General features: G+C 41.2%; 1 protein-coding gene across 1 annotated transcript in view; it reads left to right on the top strand.

Annotated features, from left to right (window-relative positions):
- Nucleotides 1–748: 748 nt before the first annotated feature.
- The window catches only part of KATNAL2 (katanin catalytic subunit A1 like 2), a gene marked incomplete at both ends in the record, with an annotated part of 28,280 nt that continues 12,448 nt past the window's right edge, over nt 749–16,580 (top strand). Inside the window, 9 exons of the mRNA XM_084224976.1 lie at nt 749–799; nt 7,038–7,108; nt 7,503–7,669; nt 9,728–9,770; nt 10,178–10,301; nt 11,279–11,374; nt 11,899–11,997; nt 12,776–12,853; nt 15,964–16,062. Of these exons, the coding sequence (XP_084081102.1) occupies nt 749–799; nt 7,038–7,108; nt 7,503–7,669; nt 9,728–9,770; nt 10,178–10,301; nt 11,279–11,374; nt 11,899–11,997; nt 12,776–12,853; nt 15,964–16,062 (828 nt within the window). The remainder of the gene's footprint in view (nt 800–7,037; nt 7,109–7,502; nt 7,670–9,727; nt 9,771–10,177; nt 10,302–11,278; nt 11,375–11,898; nt 11,998–12,775; nt 12,854–15,963; nt 16,063–16,580) is intronic.

The raw sequence follows: 16,580 nt of genomic DNA, 5'->3' as shown, positions 1-16,580 counted from the left end.
TAGGTTTCGTCTTGCCCAATCATAGGTTCTCCTCCAGCTGGACTGAAGCCGGACCACATCCAACACACACAATTCACTCTTGAATAATTCTCACCCTGAAGCCCAGGAGGCTGCAGCGACCAGGCAGCCGAGTTGTGATCCGAAGAGAGCGCTTCTCACAGCCCTGTGCTCCCTCACAGCGGTGGTCTCCATTTTAATGCCCTTGATGTGAAAGGCGAACTGCACTCTGCTGGTTCTCACCTCAGCTGTGTAGGTGAGCCGAGCACATCTCAAAATGGAGTGAGCTGCGCTGTGCTCATTCGGGTGTTTTGGCTGGATTTGGCTTGTTTGGGGTGGCGTTTAGTTGGATTGGCATGGTTTGGGTTGATTTGGCTTGTTCTGGGTTGGGTTGGCTTGGATTGGCATATTTTAGGTTGATTTGGCTCAGTTTAGGTTGGTTTCGCTCGCTCTGGGTAGTTTTAGATTGTTTAGGGGCCGGGACCGCACCATCCCCTCAGCCCAACCGCCCCGCACCACACAGGCGAACTCGCCGGCCATTGGCCAGTGCCACCTTCCACGCACGCTCCTCTACTCGTGATTGGGCAGCTCTTCAGTCAATCTTTCACCTTCCGGCGTTTCGATTGGCTGCGCTGGGGAGGCTGGGCGCGCCTGTCCCCTTCGGGGGGTCGGCGGGGTGCGGGTCCGGGCGCTCGGTGCGCTATTCCCGGCGGCATTCCCGGTAACATAACCGGCGGCATTTCTTGCCGCCATGGAGCTCACCTGCCAGGCTCTGAGAACCACCCACCAGGCGAGGGAAACGGTGAGAACCGGCGGGGGGCGCGGCTGCACGTCGCGTTTGCGCGTCGCGGTTGCCTTGTCAACGGGGAGCGGGGCGCTCTGCGCATGCGCCGGGTTTGGTGGTGTCATGGCGGCGAGGACGGGGTTGGGCCTGGTGGGCTGGGGCGGGAGTGGATCCCCCACACCCCCTCTCTTATGGTTCTGGAGCAGTAGGCACGGCCAAAGGAGACAGTCCGTATCCCTCCCTCCATTCGTTCTTGTTTCAAAAAGTCATGGCTGTATTGCCCCTTCCCCAGTTCGGGTTGGACGGGGCTTGAAGCAAGCTGCGATAATGGAACGTTCCCCTGGCCATGGCTGGGTTTGGAATTGGATAGTCTTCAGGTCATTTCCCATCCACACCGTCTTGTAATTCAATGATTCTATGGTTCTTGCTCTAGAAAGGCAAGAAACAGCAATATTTTGCTGAATTTCATAACCTGTTCTTCTGCTTCCATCTGCTGGTTAAATTACACCAGAGGGAGTGAGTCTGAGGGATGCTAAAAGCCTTTCCCATACAGCTGTTAGGTGCTGTGCATGCATACACGAATCCCTCTTCTTACTTAAGAATGAAAGTATGGGATTTTTCACAAAAGATATGTTTTGGGAGGAGTCCTGAGACTGAGCTTTAGATGTTTTGGGCTGGAAGGTACCCAGAAGGATTACTCTTGGCCTTGCACAGCACAGCCCCCAAACTCAAACCATGTTCTTGTGAGCATTGTTAAAACACTCCTGGAGCTCTGGCAGCCTTGGACCACTTGGGGAGCCTGTTGAGTGCCTGACCACTCTGGGGAAAAAACCTTTTCTTGATATCCAGCCTGAAACTCCTCTGACTCAGTTCCATGAAATTCCCCTGGATCATGTCACTGGTTATCAGAGAGATTAGTGCCTGCCCCTCAATATCCTCTCCTCAGGAAGTGTTAATATGATAGAAATATTTTCCTAAGAATGGGATCCTCTAGCATGGTCTCCTTCTGAGCCCTAAAGTGAATTCAGATCTCAACCACTGCAAATGGAGCCTGAAGGTGTGGTATTGAAACAGCATCAACAGACAGGAGGAGAGGAGAAAAGAGGACCTGATTTTTAACTTCACCAGTGGGGATTTCCATGCCTTTGTCCCAAAGATGGTGCTGGATACTAAATGCAGAAACATTTGTGGGAATGAGAACTGGAGCTCAAGAGCTCTGTCAGCTGTGCCTCAGGATTTGGTTTGATGTGTTCTTGATAAAAACTGGCTTCTCCATAGCCTTTTGAAGGTAACAGTCAATATTTGGGGTATAGAGATGAGCGAGTCGTTTGTGTTTCTCAGAGGAGCAGAAGTCTGGAGCCTCTTTTTTTGATTAGTGACTTGAAGAGACACCTGAAGCTGCCAGGGAGATTTTTTTCCTTCTTGTTCCCAGTCATAAGTTCTATGGTGAGCTCGCTGTATGTCTTTAATTATGAAAGCTCATTGTAATCCTTGAAAAACTTTGGCAACTCTATTGTTTGCAGCAGCCTCGTGTTATTTGGAGGAGAGAGGAGGGCAAAGCGCCCTTTCTTTGTCCTGGGAAATTCTATTCAATGGCAGCCAAGTTATACATCGTTTAAAACTCACCAGTTCCATTTTCTGCTTGTGTTTCTCAGAAAGTACGGTCAGCAAGCCAGACAAGAACTGAACATTCAGCCTTCTGAAAAGCCTGTCAAGGGTGCAAATATCCAAAGGGCTATGGGGAATCGAAAGCTGTGGGAGTACAGGGTGGTGGAGGGAGGGAGGGAAGAGGAAAACTAGGTGGGCCCATCAGGCCTCTGTCCTGGCACGTGGTTCCAGCTTGATTTTGAGGGACTCCATACTTGTCAGCATCCCGGGATCCCAAGGACAAAGAGGGAAGGGTGTATTACAATTAGTGCTTTCCCTGTATGATTGCACAGCCACCTGGCTGCCTCTTGTCCAAGTTCCTAATCAGAGATCTTTCTGAACACATCTGACTGCCCTAGTTGTTTGCCCTTAGAGTGCATGCATTAAAGCAGAAGAGTTCTTATTCCCAAGCTCCCCAGATGATGACTTACTCTTGTAGCTCTTTATTTTTCATCCCAACAAACATGCAAAATGCATGCAGAATATATTGGGTCAAATGATAGTGAAATGTTTCTGAGTTAAATTAATTTTTTAGTAGGCCCATTAATTTCAGGAAATTGCACAAGGGACTTGGTTGATTTTACTTGAATGTAAATGCATTTTAATGAAAGGTGTGGAAATGACTAAACAAACAATTGCACCTAAGATGCACAACTCTATTAGAGTTTAATTCAAAATGACTCAAAAAAAGGAATATGTGCCACTCTTTAGTTAAGCTAGAAATAAAGAAAATAACACTAGAAGTGTTGAAGCTAATTAGTTAAGTGCTCGACTATTTAGTTTTTAAAACAAGATCACATTTAAGTGCCTTAAGGTTTTATTAATTTCATGGACCCCAAAACCCCCTTTAGTAATTGAAAATTTAATTACACATGTTTTTCTGTTCTTTTAAGAATGGAAGCTTATTAAACTTTAAGCATTTAAACATCTATTGAAATACCAGTGGCTATAAACAACATGCAATTCTAAATACTAATTAAACAGAAAGGCTAGATCACTATAAAGCTAAACTGAATTTTAAGTAACTTTGCACTTGTAAGTACTCCTGTTTTTTCATGCTGTGTAAGATTTGCCATTTCCTCCCTAAGCACAGCAGAAGCCTTCAGCAGTGTTAGTATCTGCCTGGACTGTGGCAGGGAGGGTTTTTTTGGACATAAGTGCAGTGGGTCAGTCCTAGAGGACAAACTGGGGCTCAGGACAGCAGACCAGGGTGGGCACGGAGCACTTTTAAGGGTACAGATAAAGCTCCTGGTGGCACTGACACAGACAGAGGCTCATCTGCCTCATGGAAAGAGTGTGTGCTAAAATAATGGTGAAATAATGGTGAAATGTAGGAAAGGGATTGGTGGACTGGTAGGCAATAATCCATATGCCACTGGTTCACCAGATCAGTGACTTGGTAGCAGATGCATGTTGAAAGGTCCTTGATTTTTCTTTGGTTTATAGAACTCTTACAGAACTGAGCTACCAGAGATACCTCAGTTTTGTTTTTCAGGTCCAACCTAGTCATTGTCAGTTAATTAACAGCTTAGTTAATTTTCCTTGGACACATCTGATTCTCAAAATCAGCCATTGCTGTTTGCGTTCTTCTTAACAGAGGTTAAAGACAGAACTAACCTCTCAGTCTAAACCCTCTTCTCATTTTTAGATGGGGCTCTTTTGGGATGTAAAGGTTCATTTTTCCTTCTGTTTGGTCAGCACAACCAGAAGAACATTGCTGTGTCAAGGTTGAAGTAGGTGGCTCACATAGACACATGTTATCCTACCCCCAAAGCAAGTCTGTACTTAAATTATTTGAGATACTGCCGATCACTGTATCGCTATTTTACTAGAACTTAAAATGCTTTAGGGATATCAGAAGTAACAAAAGGGGATGAACAGCAGCAGATGATGTGCCAGGACACAAATTCTTTTCAAGGGAAGTTCCAACCATGGATCATGAACCCTGTCAGTCCATCAGGCAGAGGTAATTCCTCTCTTGTCAGAATATCCGTGTTTATTCCATGAAACACTTGATGTGTTTGTCTTCTGTGGTGGCCACTATGTTGCATACTGTATTTTAAATATTCAGAGGTAGCTGTAACCTTGCCCTTTGATGCATTAGCAAACACAACAGTTAATCTTTCCCAGCATAAACCTCCAGGAGCAGTTGTCTTTCAAAGGATGTATAGGGATTCTCAGCAAGTGATGACTCCAGCTTCCTTCTTGCATCTCCAGATGTGTTTCAGAATTTCAGGTCATCCAGGAGAAATGGTAAATGTCATAAATTCAAAATCTGTTTTCCAAGCACCAGCATATCAAAAGATTAAGAAAGAAAAGATCCTTTCATCTCAGAGTGTGTGTGTTCTCTCTTTGGTCATGGCAATTCTCAGAATTGGTTCATTTCTCGTTGCAGCAGCTCCCAGGAACCAATCTGCTTCATTCAAGAGTTACCAATCTACAAAACATTTACACGGCACTCCTTTTTCACCAAAATGGTTCGGAAAAATTATCTTTGTACCACCACTGAAGTGGTATTTTAACTTCTTTTGGAAAGTTTCTCAAGAAGGTATCAAAGGTAGAAAGGGGTTATGATTTTTTCCCTTTTCCCCAGCCAGTTTTAGCCTTCATTCTAGAAAACCAGAATGAACATTCTACGAATCTTGTTTGCAATGTGTGAAATGTCAGTTCTCTTAGACTCCGCAGGAAACGTTAAGAGCAGACCTCAGCTCTTCCTTAGTCCTGACACTAGATGGCCCCACGACTGAAGCAAACGTCCCAGAAAATACCCGCTGGACTGGGATACTTTTTCCCAGTTCTATCCAGTACATTTTATAGGCTGGCAGATTTTATTTTAAAATAAAACAGTAGCTGATGATGCTATCTCAAGTTGAAATTAGTAGTGGAATGCCATGTGATACCGAGCACGGTGTGCAGAGCAGAGGCAGGTCTAACCTAGGAAAGGAGTGGTGTGTAAAGAGGTAAATTGGTTTTGCACCACCCATAAAACACCTTTGATTTTTGGAATAAGTGATTCTCTACTATCAGAAGTCTGCTATGGTTGCTCTCTCTTCCAAGAGACCAGAAAGGATAGAGTAATGGTCTTTATGTATATATGTTTCTTTTGCACATCTTGTGGTGTTTAAAAACATCAGCCTTGGTCAGTAGTAGTTCCTTGGCATCTTTGTGTGCCAGGCACAGGCAGAGAGCAGCCCAAGTCCTTGATACAGGTGGTGGGGCTCTGTCTGCAGTATGAAGAGGACAGAAATCTGTGTGTGTCACCCGCAGACAGCAGGTGACACTTGGGCTAGGCTTTCCCTTGGGGATGGATGAGGATGCTGCTCAGTGGGACAGAAGGGAGGGAAACTGGGGATGGAAGCAGGAGCCTGTGTAGCTTTACTCTGCAGTGTGATCAGGGATGTGTGTGTGCTGTGCAATCAACAGAAATTGTTGCTCTTTCCCCATCCATTAAGTGTCACTCCTTCCTGTTCACACTGAGTCCTCACAAGTAATCACAGAATCAGAGGAAAAACACAATTCCTCAAGTTGGAGGGGACACATGAGGATCATCAAGTCCAACTCTCAATGCTCCCAACCTAAAAGAAAAGGGAAGTCATTAATTTACCTAAATGTGTGTTTGGCCATACTTGCTTTCTCTGTGGTCACAGTTTCAAGTATGTGCTGATTTCTAGAGCTTTCATTGTCGCACCTTCTGTTATGATCCAAAATCTCAGAAGTTCTCTGCAGACACTGAGCATATATGGCACGTTTCATCAGAGTAAGGCTTTATTCCATGATCTTGCCTGATTCTGTTTCCACTGCGCCTTTTCCTCAACTTGATACTCAGTATCTGCATCTGATACTCTCTCAGATGAAGCTTCACTGAATGAAGAAAGGGATGTTTATGCTGCCTTGTGTTTATTGCTTAACCATTTGTGAATGACTTTGGGTTCTCCAGTCTGTGCCAAGACATCCATGGGGCTTATTCCATATTGATTTCTTCATGTTGAGTCCTGATTTTTGTCAGTCCTGTGTGAAAATCATGCAAGTTTTGTGTTATCCCAATCCACTAATTTTTCCAGTGTCTGTGTTTCATTTGTTGTGTTTATACATCAAGGCCTATGAAATGGGAGGTGTCAGCAAGTGTTACAGCTGGTCTTTACTTGTAGTAGAGTCATGCAGATCCCAGACCTGTTCACCAGTCCCCCTTCTCCAGGCACTCAGAGACCAGGTTTCTGGTTGCAAGGGAAGGACACAGCCAGGATGGAGCACAAGGTTTCATTGCACAGTCCCTGAAGCACTGAGGTCTGCAAGAGTCCTGCCCTGAAATTCACAGCAGTCTGAACATGTTGGGAGCCATAACCATAGTAAGGGAAGTAAGTTATTTGTTCAACCCTAAAATAATTTTCTCTTCTCTAGGAAAAGGTTTCTAACCATCCAGTAGCCCTGATAATGTGTAAGAAAAATTAGATTCAAAACCACTTTCCTTGTGTTTATTAACAGTGAGTTGTTTTACAGTTCTTACATGCTGTTGTGTTAATTTGTTTGTTTCCAGAGGCTACATTTAGATGTTTATAACAGCAATAAAGAGAATATTACATTTGATCTAGAGTTCTGTCTTAATTCACAGGAGGAGATGCGAACAGAAGCTCGTCGGAAAAATCTCCTCATTCTAATTTTGCATTATTTAATGGAGAAAGGGTATGTTTTTTAAATAATAGTGCTCTACCCTTGTGGGATTGTGTGTATCTGACCTGCTGTACTGCATCTTTCTGTCCTCTGTTGGCTGAATGGACCATGTGGGCTTTTGGGTTGATGTGAGGAGTGGCAAACTACTATGAGGGGTCCTCACAGTTTGCTTTGCTAAATTGTTTCAGTTTCTGAAACAAAAAATCCCTATATAGTTTCAAAATACTTTAAATCAACCAACAAAGCTTATTAAAATAGAGTTTATACTTGTATAAAAATAGGGTTGTGGACAGGTTAAAATACCATATGCTTGCTAGTGCCATTGTCTGCTTCTTCTCTCAGAAATCAGAGTAAAATGATGACTCTCAGTTTTTTGATCCTTGTTTGTTTGTTTTTAAATTGCCAGATATGTTGATGCTGCAAATGCTTTGGAACAAGAGACAAAATTAGGTTTACGTGGCTTTGAAGTTTGTGACAACATTGATCTTGAGACAATTTTGATGGAATATGAAAGCTACTATTTTGTAAAATTTCAAAAGTATCCAAAAATTACCAAAAGGGTCCTGGACACTGGTATGTGGCTCTGTTCCAAAAAGAAAGCTTTTGTTTCCAAAGTCTAAAATGTGTATTTCCCTACTATGCTCACAGCCCTTGTCATGTATGTCAGCATTTAATGTTCCAACCCTTACGGTTACAGCTCTGAAGTTCTAGCACACAAGACGCCAGAACTGAGAGAGGTGGCTTTGACCCCTTCTGTTTTCCTTTTTTTCTTTATATAAGGGGACTAGAAGGTGGCATTTTTCTGTCTTTTGAAAGCTGCTTTGGTATTGGAAAATGTCAGCTAAGCACAAAGCATTATGGCAAAGATATACTTGTCCACTTTCTTCTCATGGGGAGAGAATAGTGGATGAATGATACAGAATGTGGCAAATCAGAATATGAGCAGTCTGTTATAGCCCTGAGAGCCTGAACAGTTTTTCACTTGAGCACAAAATATAACTTGGAGAAGCCATAATACCAACTGTATGAGAATAAGTGATGAAGAGCTTGAAGGACCTAAGTTTGGATTAGACATTAGGAAAATTTTCTTCATGAAAAGGGTTGTCAAACCCTGGCACAGGCTGCTCAAGGAAGTGGTGGAGCAATATCCCTGAAAGAGTTCAAAACACATGTGGATGTGGCACTCGGGGACGTGGGTCAGTGGTGGCCACTGCAGGGGTGGGGGAGTAATTGGACTGGATGGTCTTAGAGGTGTTTTTTCCAGCTTAAAGTGTTTAGTGATTGAAATTATCTTGAAATTTGCTTGAAAAAGGCATGTACATCTAGAACCTATGGATTGGTATTAATACAAAAGCTGAACAACAGCCCTGCAGGACAAAGCAAAAAGGATTTGTTATGAGGCAAGAGTGAAAAAAATATTATAAAGCATTTTTTTCGCATCATAGTCAGAGCAGTAGGCAAGACTGAATCCATTATCTAAGTTAAAAAAGAATTCCCAAAAAGTCACTCTTGGACACTTAAAAGCTCTCATTATGCATTTTTTGGTCAGTAAAGCTTCTCTGGCATGGAGTAGTATTACCTTAGCTATTACTTAAGCTCAGATTTGTGGCCATGCTGGAAGGGAGGCATCATCCTTTTTCCCTAAAGCACAAGTAGCTTCTTCTCCTTCACTGCATGCAGTTTTTACTATGCCCTAAATTGTGCCTGTTGCCAGACTTGGTTATCTAAATAAAACCCTTGGTGTGGTGCTCCTTCCTACTGAATTCTTTGCAGCACTCTTGGCAAGTCCTACAGTAACAGGATGGTCATTTCCATGCTCATTTCCAATGAGTTGGAAATGTTGTATATATACCCACAAGATTACAGGTCGCTCCATGGGCTCTGCTGCCCCTAAACACACCATGTTCCCAAGCTCCTTCAGGGAAATAACTGTTTGGGAAGGATTATTTTATGGTGTGAGAATCATGACTGGAAGAGCATTGTTCAGAGAACACTGAAAGAAGAGGTGTTTTTGGAGCAGCCAGGGGCATGCTGGTAGCATCATACAAATCCTTGGCTTTATGAGTTCACATTTGGGCTTTGCAAGTTGGACATTTTGTGGGGGAAAAAAAAAAATCTCTCCTTTGACAGAAGTTGTTTAAAATTTTGCAAAAGATAACATAGTTTGATAACCACTATTGCAATGTGACATTTATTCTTTCTTGTTATGTTGAACTTGATTCCTCTTCAGAGGAGTAAGGCAAATTCATATTTCCCAATTCAGCAACAAAAAAATTATTAGCATTAAATAAGCATTCTGTGTGCTATATTAAATTATTGTACTTAATCTAATTTCTGGTGGTGTCCATTTTACTGTGAATAGGATGCTGGTTTTAAAATGTAAGCAGAGAAACCAAAGACTGAATAAGCTAAAATGTAAAAAGCTTGAAGCAAAAGCACTCTCACCAACACAAGTTTGTTTTCAGTAAGTTTTTGCAAGCTTGCAGTGCTTAAATGCTGTATTCCTGTTTATGCATTTATTTCCAAGGTCATTATTGTGTGCTTAAAAATATTTTTAAAGGGAAAAAAAGGTTGAAATTGCCCTTTTTAGATCCTTAATTATTTTCCATTTCAATATTAATTTTGCCTCAGCAGAAAATAAACAACAGCTGAGATGCGGAGGAAGAGCAAGAAGGTGAGATATATGTGTGGGGTGTTTTCTGGGCAGAAAATTTTCCTAGTAAAAGCAAATATGCACAGTGGTTAAGATAATGCTATGATACCAGAGGAACAACAAATCCTAGAGCCATGCTCCTGACTGTGTGATGCATTTTTTCTGTATGGGCTGGAGGAAATTAGAGACTTGTTTCCCAAATGGAGAGGCAGACAATTTACAGAACTTCTGCAGTATGGGTAAAGTGGGGTGGGGTGTTTGAAAAAAGTAAGCATTGAACTCTGCTGTGATTGAAATTAATGCTATAACTTCAGTGGAAGCAAAGTTAGCCTAAAACTGCTTTATTTGGCAGCTTTGGGTTTTAGTCTCTTGGAATTTTGAAGGGAAAAAAAATCATGGAAGTCTTGCATTTTTTTTCTTTATTCTAGGACAGCAGCTTCTTCTCAGAATGTACCAAGGGTCAAACAACAGGCAGTGCAACGATCAGTATCAAAAACTTCAGCTGGGAGTACAGAAGAACCTAAATCCTCCACCAAGGAGAGCCCCAGACAGGTTTAAACATGTTTTAGTTGATCTTGGCAGCAGTACAGTTGAAATTAATGGGATTTTGTCTGGGGAGTCTGTAGGCAGCAAGAGGATGGGAGTTGCACAATAATTGTGCAACTGATGGGTTTTACTGATTTTGTCATTTAAGGATTATAGGTGCAAGACCTTGAGAGAATTTCTGGACATGAGTCTGGGGGCAGTCATAGGCAAAAATTAGAGGGAAAGGAGGTATATAACTGAACCTATACTGAAAACAATCAGAGTATTTTTTTTTTCCATTGACACCAATATATTCATCCTTTAGTGCCAGAAAACAAAACAAAGAATGAAGTGGTATCATTTGTAAGCATCTTCACAGTGCATAAGTTGAGAGTGGGGAGTAATTTGGGTCTGTAATGTTTAGGTTTGAGAGTATCATTTTGGTGAGATTGCTGTGAAATCTACTTTATTATCATGCCTTTACAGAGGGTGGACAGGAACAGCAGGTTGGTGGGCAAGCACTGTGTCTATTGCAGCCTTTGTTTGGGGGGCTGTCTATATTTCTGCATCAAGAGGAACTCTTCTCTGACCTATTGCTACCCATAAAAATACCCCAAAATTTTGCCTTTTGGATTGTATACAGCAGAAACTGCTGTGAAGTTACTAAAATAGCTCCTAAAATAGCTCCTCATTTCTGAGTTGGCATTCTGTGCCTTTTACTTGGCCTGTCATTTCCACTGTTTGTAAGAGCTGTGTCTTATGAAAAATGCAGTTTTCTGCTCAGTACATGGAATAACTTCACTGCTGAGCTCCAGAGCCATGGCTTTCACTGCTGTCACCAGTTAGATGAAGTCCAATTAAATCTACAGTGGTGTTTAAATGATCAGTATTTCTCTTGGAACTTCATCTGGGCCTGTGTGAAAAGAGGGAATGATACCTATAATGTAATATCTTCAATCCATTTACTTGGCAACACATCTGTTTTAAAAGGCATTTTTCTTTAGGATAGTGATGGTGCAGATACTCTGGATCCGTCTGATTTTGGCTTAAGCATCTCAGGAATCAGCAAAACTGGAGGAGACAGCTCTCACCGAAGAAAGGTTGGTGGAAACCTGCTATGTGGTTTCTCATATTTCAGAGAAATATGTATGTGGGAAAAAAAAGCACAGAGGTTTTCAAAAATATCAAATGGTAGGGGTTTTTGTCTATTTTTATATAAAAATGTTTCTGTATAGTCAGTTGAAGAGTGTTTTATAATTTTGTATAAAAAAATTATAATTCTTTGCATAGGAGGCACTTTTTTCGTTAAATACTATTTCAAACATACTCAGAGAGGAATATTAGTTTTTTAAAGCCTCGTGGTAAATAACTAAGACTGATAAATTTTGAATTCCTGAATGAGGTAATGAAAGGCTCTGCAGTTAAATTATTGAATTGTCTGAGTTGTGTGTTCTATCCCCATTGCTACCACAGTTTTTGGGGTCAGTTTTTGCCATAATTAGGACTGTATATGCATCTAAGGAAACACACTGCTGTAATTGCAAGCAAAATTTGGTCCAGTGTATTTTTAAGAGTAGTGCTACCACCATGGTAAATCCTACAGCAACACTTTTTTCTCCTTTAGGGCCAAATAATTGACTTCCGCAATATGATTCAGGATGCTGTCAGAGTGTCATCAGATGGAATTCCTTTGAACGGCCTTAACTGTGATCCAGATCCGTCAGTAAGTGTTTCTGTTCATATTTCCATCCAATGAATATGAACTTAAGTTTTGCACAACCAGGAACAAAACAAAATACTTCAACAGCATTGTTTTTGTTCCCAAGTGCTAAAAAAGGCCTTGGATTTCTGAGAGGTGTATTGCCTCCTTGAAGGGACAGCCATACTTGATAGTGGTCTAATTTGATGACAGTTGTTTATTCTGAATATGAAAGCAGGCAACAAATGAAAATGAGGTGTTAAGATGAAAAAAAAAAATGCAGACACCTGCAGAACTTCTGGGGTTGAAATCCTGGTTCCTTTCAGCTCTGGTATGTCTCTAGCATTTGCTTCAGCTGAGACAACAACAGAATTTTGATGGTTGAGATAAATTTTCTGTGAACATTCCATACACAAGGCAGAACTTCTCAGATAGTGCATCCAGCTTTCGTGGTGCTTGTCTGCCTGGCAACTTGCTATACTGGAAGAAACTATCCAAAAAGATAATGTGACAAAACAGTGATCTACAGTTACATTTTTCACTCCTCTTAGTCTGTGTAGGTCATATTTACGACTATAAATGCAATAAAAGAGCTGTTCATTTTAATGTTGATTATGGTTAGATTCTGTCAGAGGAAAACACAACACTGCAAATATGTTTTACTTTAAAATTTGTATTATTACGCATATCTCTACGACTTTAAAAGTTTATATTACTTCAATGTATCAGTTTTTTTAAAAATACATAATAGTTTGTCTAAAAATACTTACAATCTGACAAGAACTTATGTTTTTCTCTTTAGGAACGATTATTGAAACCTCTTAGTGCTTTTACTGGCATGACTGGTGAGATGAGAGAACTTGCAGTGGTTGTAAGCAAAGTAAGAGCAGATCTCCATGTCAGTTGTAGAGAGATGTTGGTTATCTTTGTCATATGGGAATGCTGTTTGTTTCTTTTTACTGTAACTGATAGTGTTCATTCTTGAATGTGCAAGTTATTTTTCCCTCCACATAGCTCCCCAACAAGTCATTTCTTTACATGTAATGATGTTTCTTTCTGATGCACAGTGGGAGGAAATAATTAAGTCCATTCCTTTCTAATAGGGAAGAGGTAATTTAATCATGCTGTGCAGGCTGTCATGGCTTTTCTCTTTGCTACAAAAAAAGTGCAATACTTCACTTGAAAGAGAGATTTAAATACATTAGCTAAAACCAACTATTATTTAATGTTTTGTCTGGCTGTGATCAGATGGTGGGAGAAACCTTGTTTCTGCCCTTTGGGTGCAGTTTCCATTCCAGGCACAGGGCTGTAGTCACTGTGGGCAGTGTGCTAGTATCACAGCAATATCTGAATTCTGAATGTATCTACTAGATAACATCTACCAAAATTACTATTAAACCCTGGTATTCCTGCATGGTTTAGAATTAGAGAATGATTTAGGTTGGAAAAGCCATTTAAGGTCATCAGGTCAGCACTGCCAACCACTGCCAAGGTCACCACTAACCTGTGTCCCCAAGTGCCACATCAACATGGCTTTTAAACTGCAGGGATGAGGATTCAGCCACTGCCCTAGGCAGCCACTGCTTGATAAACCTTTCCATGAAGGAATTGCTCCTGGTGTCCACCCTGACCCTCTCCATGCCCAGCCTGAGGCCATTTCCTCTGCTCCTGTCCCTGTTCCCTGGAGCACAGCCCGACCCCCCGGCTGTCCCCTCCTGTCAGGAGCTGTGCAGAGCCACAAGGTCCCCCCCGAGCCTCTTTTGCTCCAGGCTCAGCCCCTTCCCAGCTCCCTCAGCCTCTCCTGGGGCTCCAGCCCCTCCCCAGCTCCGTTCCCTGCCCTGGACACGCTCCAGCCCCTCAGGGTCTCTCTTGTCCTGAGGGCCCAGAGCTGTCCCCAGCACTGGAGGTGCCTCAGCAGTGCTGGCACAGGGACGGGCACTGCCCTGGGGCTGTGGCACAGCCTGGCTGGGACAGCCCAGGGACCACTGGCCTCTTGTCCTGAGCCTTGCTTTGTGCATCCTGCACAGTCTGCACTCCCTGTGCATTCTCAGTGGTGCAGTGGAGAGATGCTCTAACTGTGCAACAGTGCCCTCATCCCAGCACTGCCTGGGCAGCATCAATAATGCAGCATGTCCCAGGGCAGACTTGGGGATTCCTGCAGGATGGGCAGCTTGACCCCTGGAGGGAACCATAGCCTTGTCAGCAGTATTCCATGTCACTCCTGGGTTGAGGTCTAGCCTAACAAACAGGCACTGGTCTGCCCAGGATCCGTGGCTACAGCACACACAAATGCTTAGCACCCACCACTTTTGGATGAGTCACTCATCAAAAAGGATTCATAGCACCACAGTGTTTGGTAGTGTTGTGACTTTCTGGATATAAATATCATGAGTGGTAACATCTTGGGTAAAACTGCTTAAAATTATCTTTCTAAAAATCATGGTGACTAATTTTTATATCTGTGTATGGCCCAAATTCTTGGTCCACACGTTTTGTATTTGACATTTAGTAGAACTTAAGAAATGTCTTAGGAAATTTCCAACCTTAAAGTAAGAAAATTTTCATTTGTTTCAATTCCTGTCTGGTCTTTTATTTTTGGTAGACCTTTAAAATAATGTTGTTCTTGCTGCTACATTAACAAAAAGAAGCAAATAAAATTGCTTTCCATTTGTTATGGTGTGTTTTTTAAATTGTGCTCCATTATGGTATGTTCCTAGTTGCCATGGTAATCAACACTGTATAAATCAATACAAATAAATAGCATGTTATATCTATTTCATAACACAATCTAATTTAATTTGGAAACAGTTATGTAAGTCTCTACTTAATAGCAGAAATCTGATTCATCTTAATTCACTGCTAATAGACAGGGAAAGTGTAATCTAGTCTATATAAATAATTTTTTTCTAATTGTATTAACTTTTCCCCTTGGACACAACCACATAATTTGTCTTCAGTCTGTGTGGACTATTTTTGTTGGAGAGCAGAATTTATCCTGAGTATTTGTACTGAGGATGTGATTTTTTTGCAGAACAATTAGCCCCTGGAACACAAAGCCACAAAATATTATGAAGGCAAATGGAAAGATTCACAGAAGATTTGGGAAGTTTGATGAATTAAATGAAATTAATTTAGTGAGTGTTTCAGGGCATAGACTTATTACCATCTATCTTTTGATAGATTCTTAGGGGAAAAATTTCTTCCTGTCGCAGAGTTTCTCACAGCTTTTCTTGCGGCTTATAAAATCTTGCATAGAGTGGAGTAAATAGAAAATTTTCACTGTTACTTACAACACAAGAAATAACATAAATGATAGGTATTAACATTATAATAGGTAATAACATAAGTAATAGGTGCAGCCACAAAGTTACTGAGCATCAAGTTTAAAAAAAACCAAAAAGTAAGTAATAGGTCTAACCATAATGTTGCTAAGCATCAAGTTTAAAAAAATAAAATATTTTCACATTGAACATGAGTGAACTGTGGAACTTGTAAGTATAAAATAAACATGTTTAAAACAGGGAAGAAAAATTCACTGAAAAAGGTGTTTCAGCTCAAAGATTCAGATGTAATTTGAATTACTGAAGTCCATTGGTAGTGTAAACTTGAACCAATGTGTCACTATTACTTTTACTTCTTTTTTTAAACATCCAGTAGAGACAAAATATTAGAGTTGGTGAACCTTCTTATCCCAATTGCTCTTGATTTGTTGGTTGGTTCCTAAAGCAATCTAACAGAAAACAGATCTGAGGAAGATCTGCTCAGCATCTACATTTGCTAGCAATACATTAGGGAAACTGGGGCCTGGAGGGATGTGTTTGCTGTGTATGCTTCCCTCCTGGGAGGTCCCTGGTACCTAGGGTTAAATAATACAGCCTGTATCACTTAACAGCACCACTATTTTATCCCTCAGTCGATCCTTTTACTTTACCAGAGTCGTTATGCGACTGCAGAAGGAGTTTTGCTAACAAGATGTGATGTGTGTTGCAGGACATTTATCTCCATAAGCCAAACGTGAAGTGGGATGATATTATAGGACTGGATGCAGCTAAAAGGCTGGTCAAGGAAGCAGTTGTTTACCCCATAAAGGTAAGGTGCTAAATAGTTTTGACAAAACCAGTGCTGAGCTTGTTTCCTTGCAGTTACAGTGGTGTTTTAGAGTTCTCAGTATTTCTGTGCTTTTGTAGGCCATTTGTGTTAGAGCTGTTGGTGTTCCTGTTTCATGCCAGAACTATTCCTGTTCAATCTGAAATGTCACCTGCATTCTTCTACAGAAAAATTTCCTTTCAATATTAATATTGTATGAGTTAGGTCCAATTCTTTGGCACCTTTGGCATTGTAAGAAATGCTGGATTTGGCCTATATTAATTCCATGAAAAATTACTTTTTTAGAAGAGAATGTCACATCAATTGCACTTGGAAAAAAAGAAGAAAAAACAAGCACTGAAAACAGGCTTTTAATAAAAAATACAGCATTTTTGTCAGTATTCAGATCATACATGTCACGCTGTTTTGGTGTGGTTTTATGCCTCTCTTCAAATTTCTTGAATGTGCTAAGAGTAGTGAAGGTGAGGACTACAATCACTTGCAGTTTGTCTTTGATGATA

The sequence above is a fragment of the Fringilla coelebs genome (assembly GCF_963513975.1).
Source record: "Fringilla coelebs genome assembly, chromosome: Z".
Classification (NCBI taxonomy): Eukaryota; Metazoa; Chordata; class Aves; order Passeriformes; family Fringillidae; genus Fringilla; species Fringilla coelebs.
Note: the sequence above shows the minus strand (reverse complement) of the source record. Positions and strands in the feature narration are given on the sequence as shown.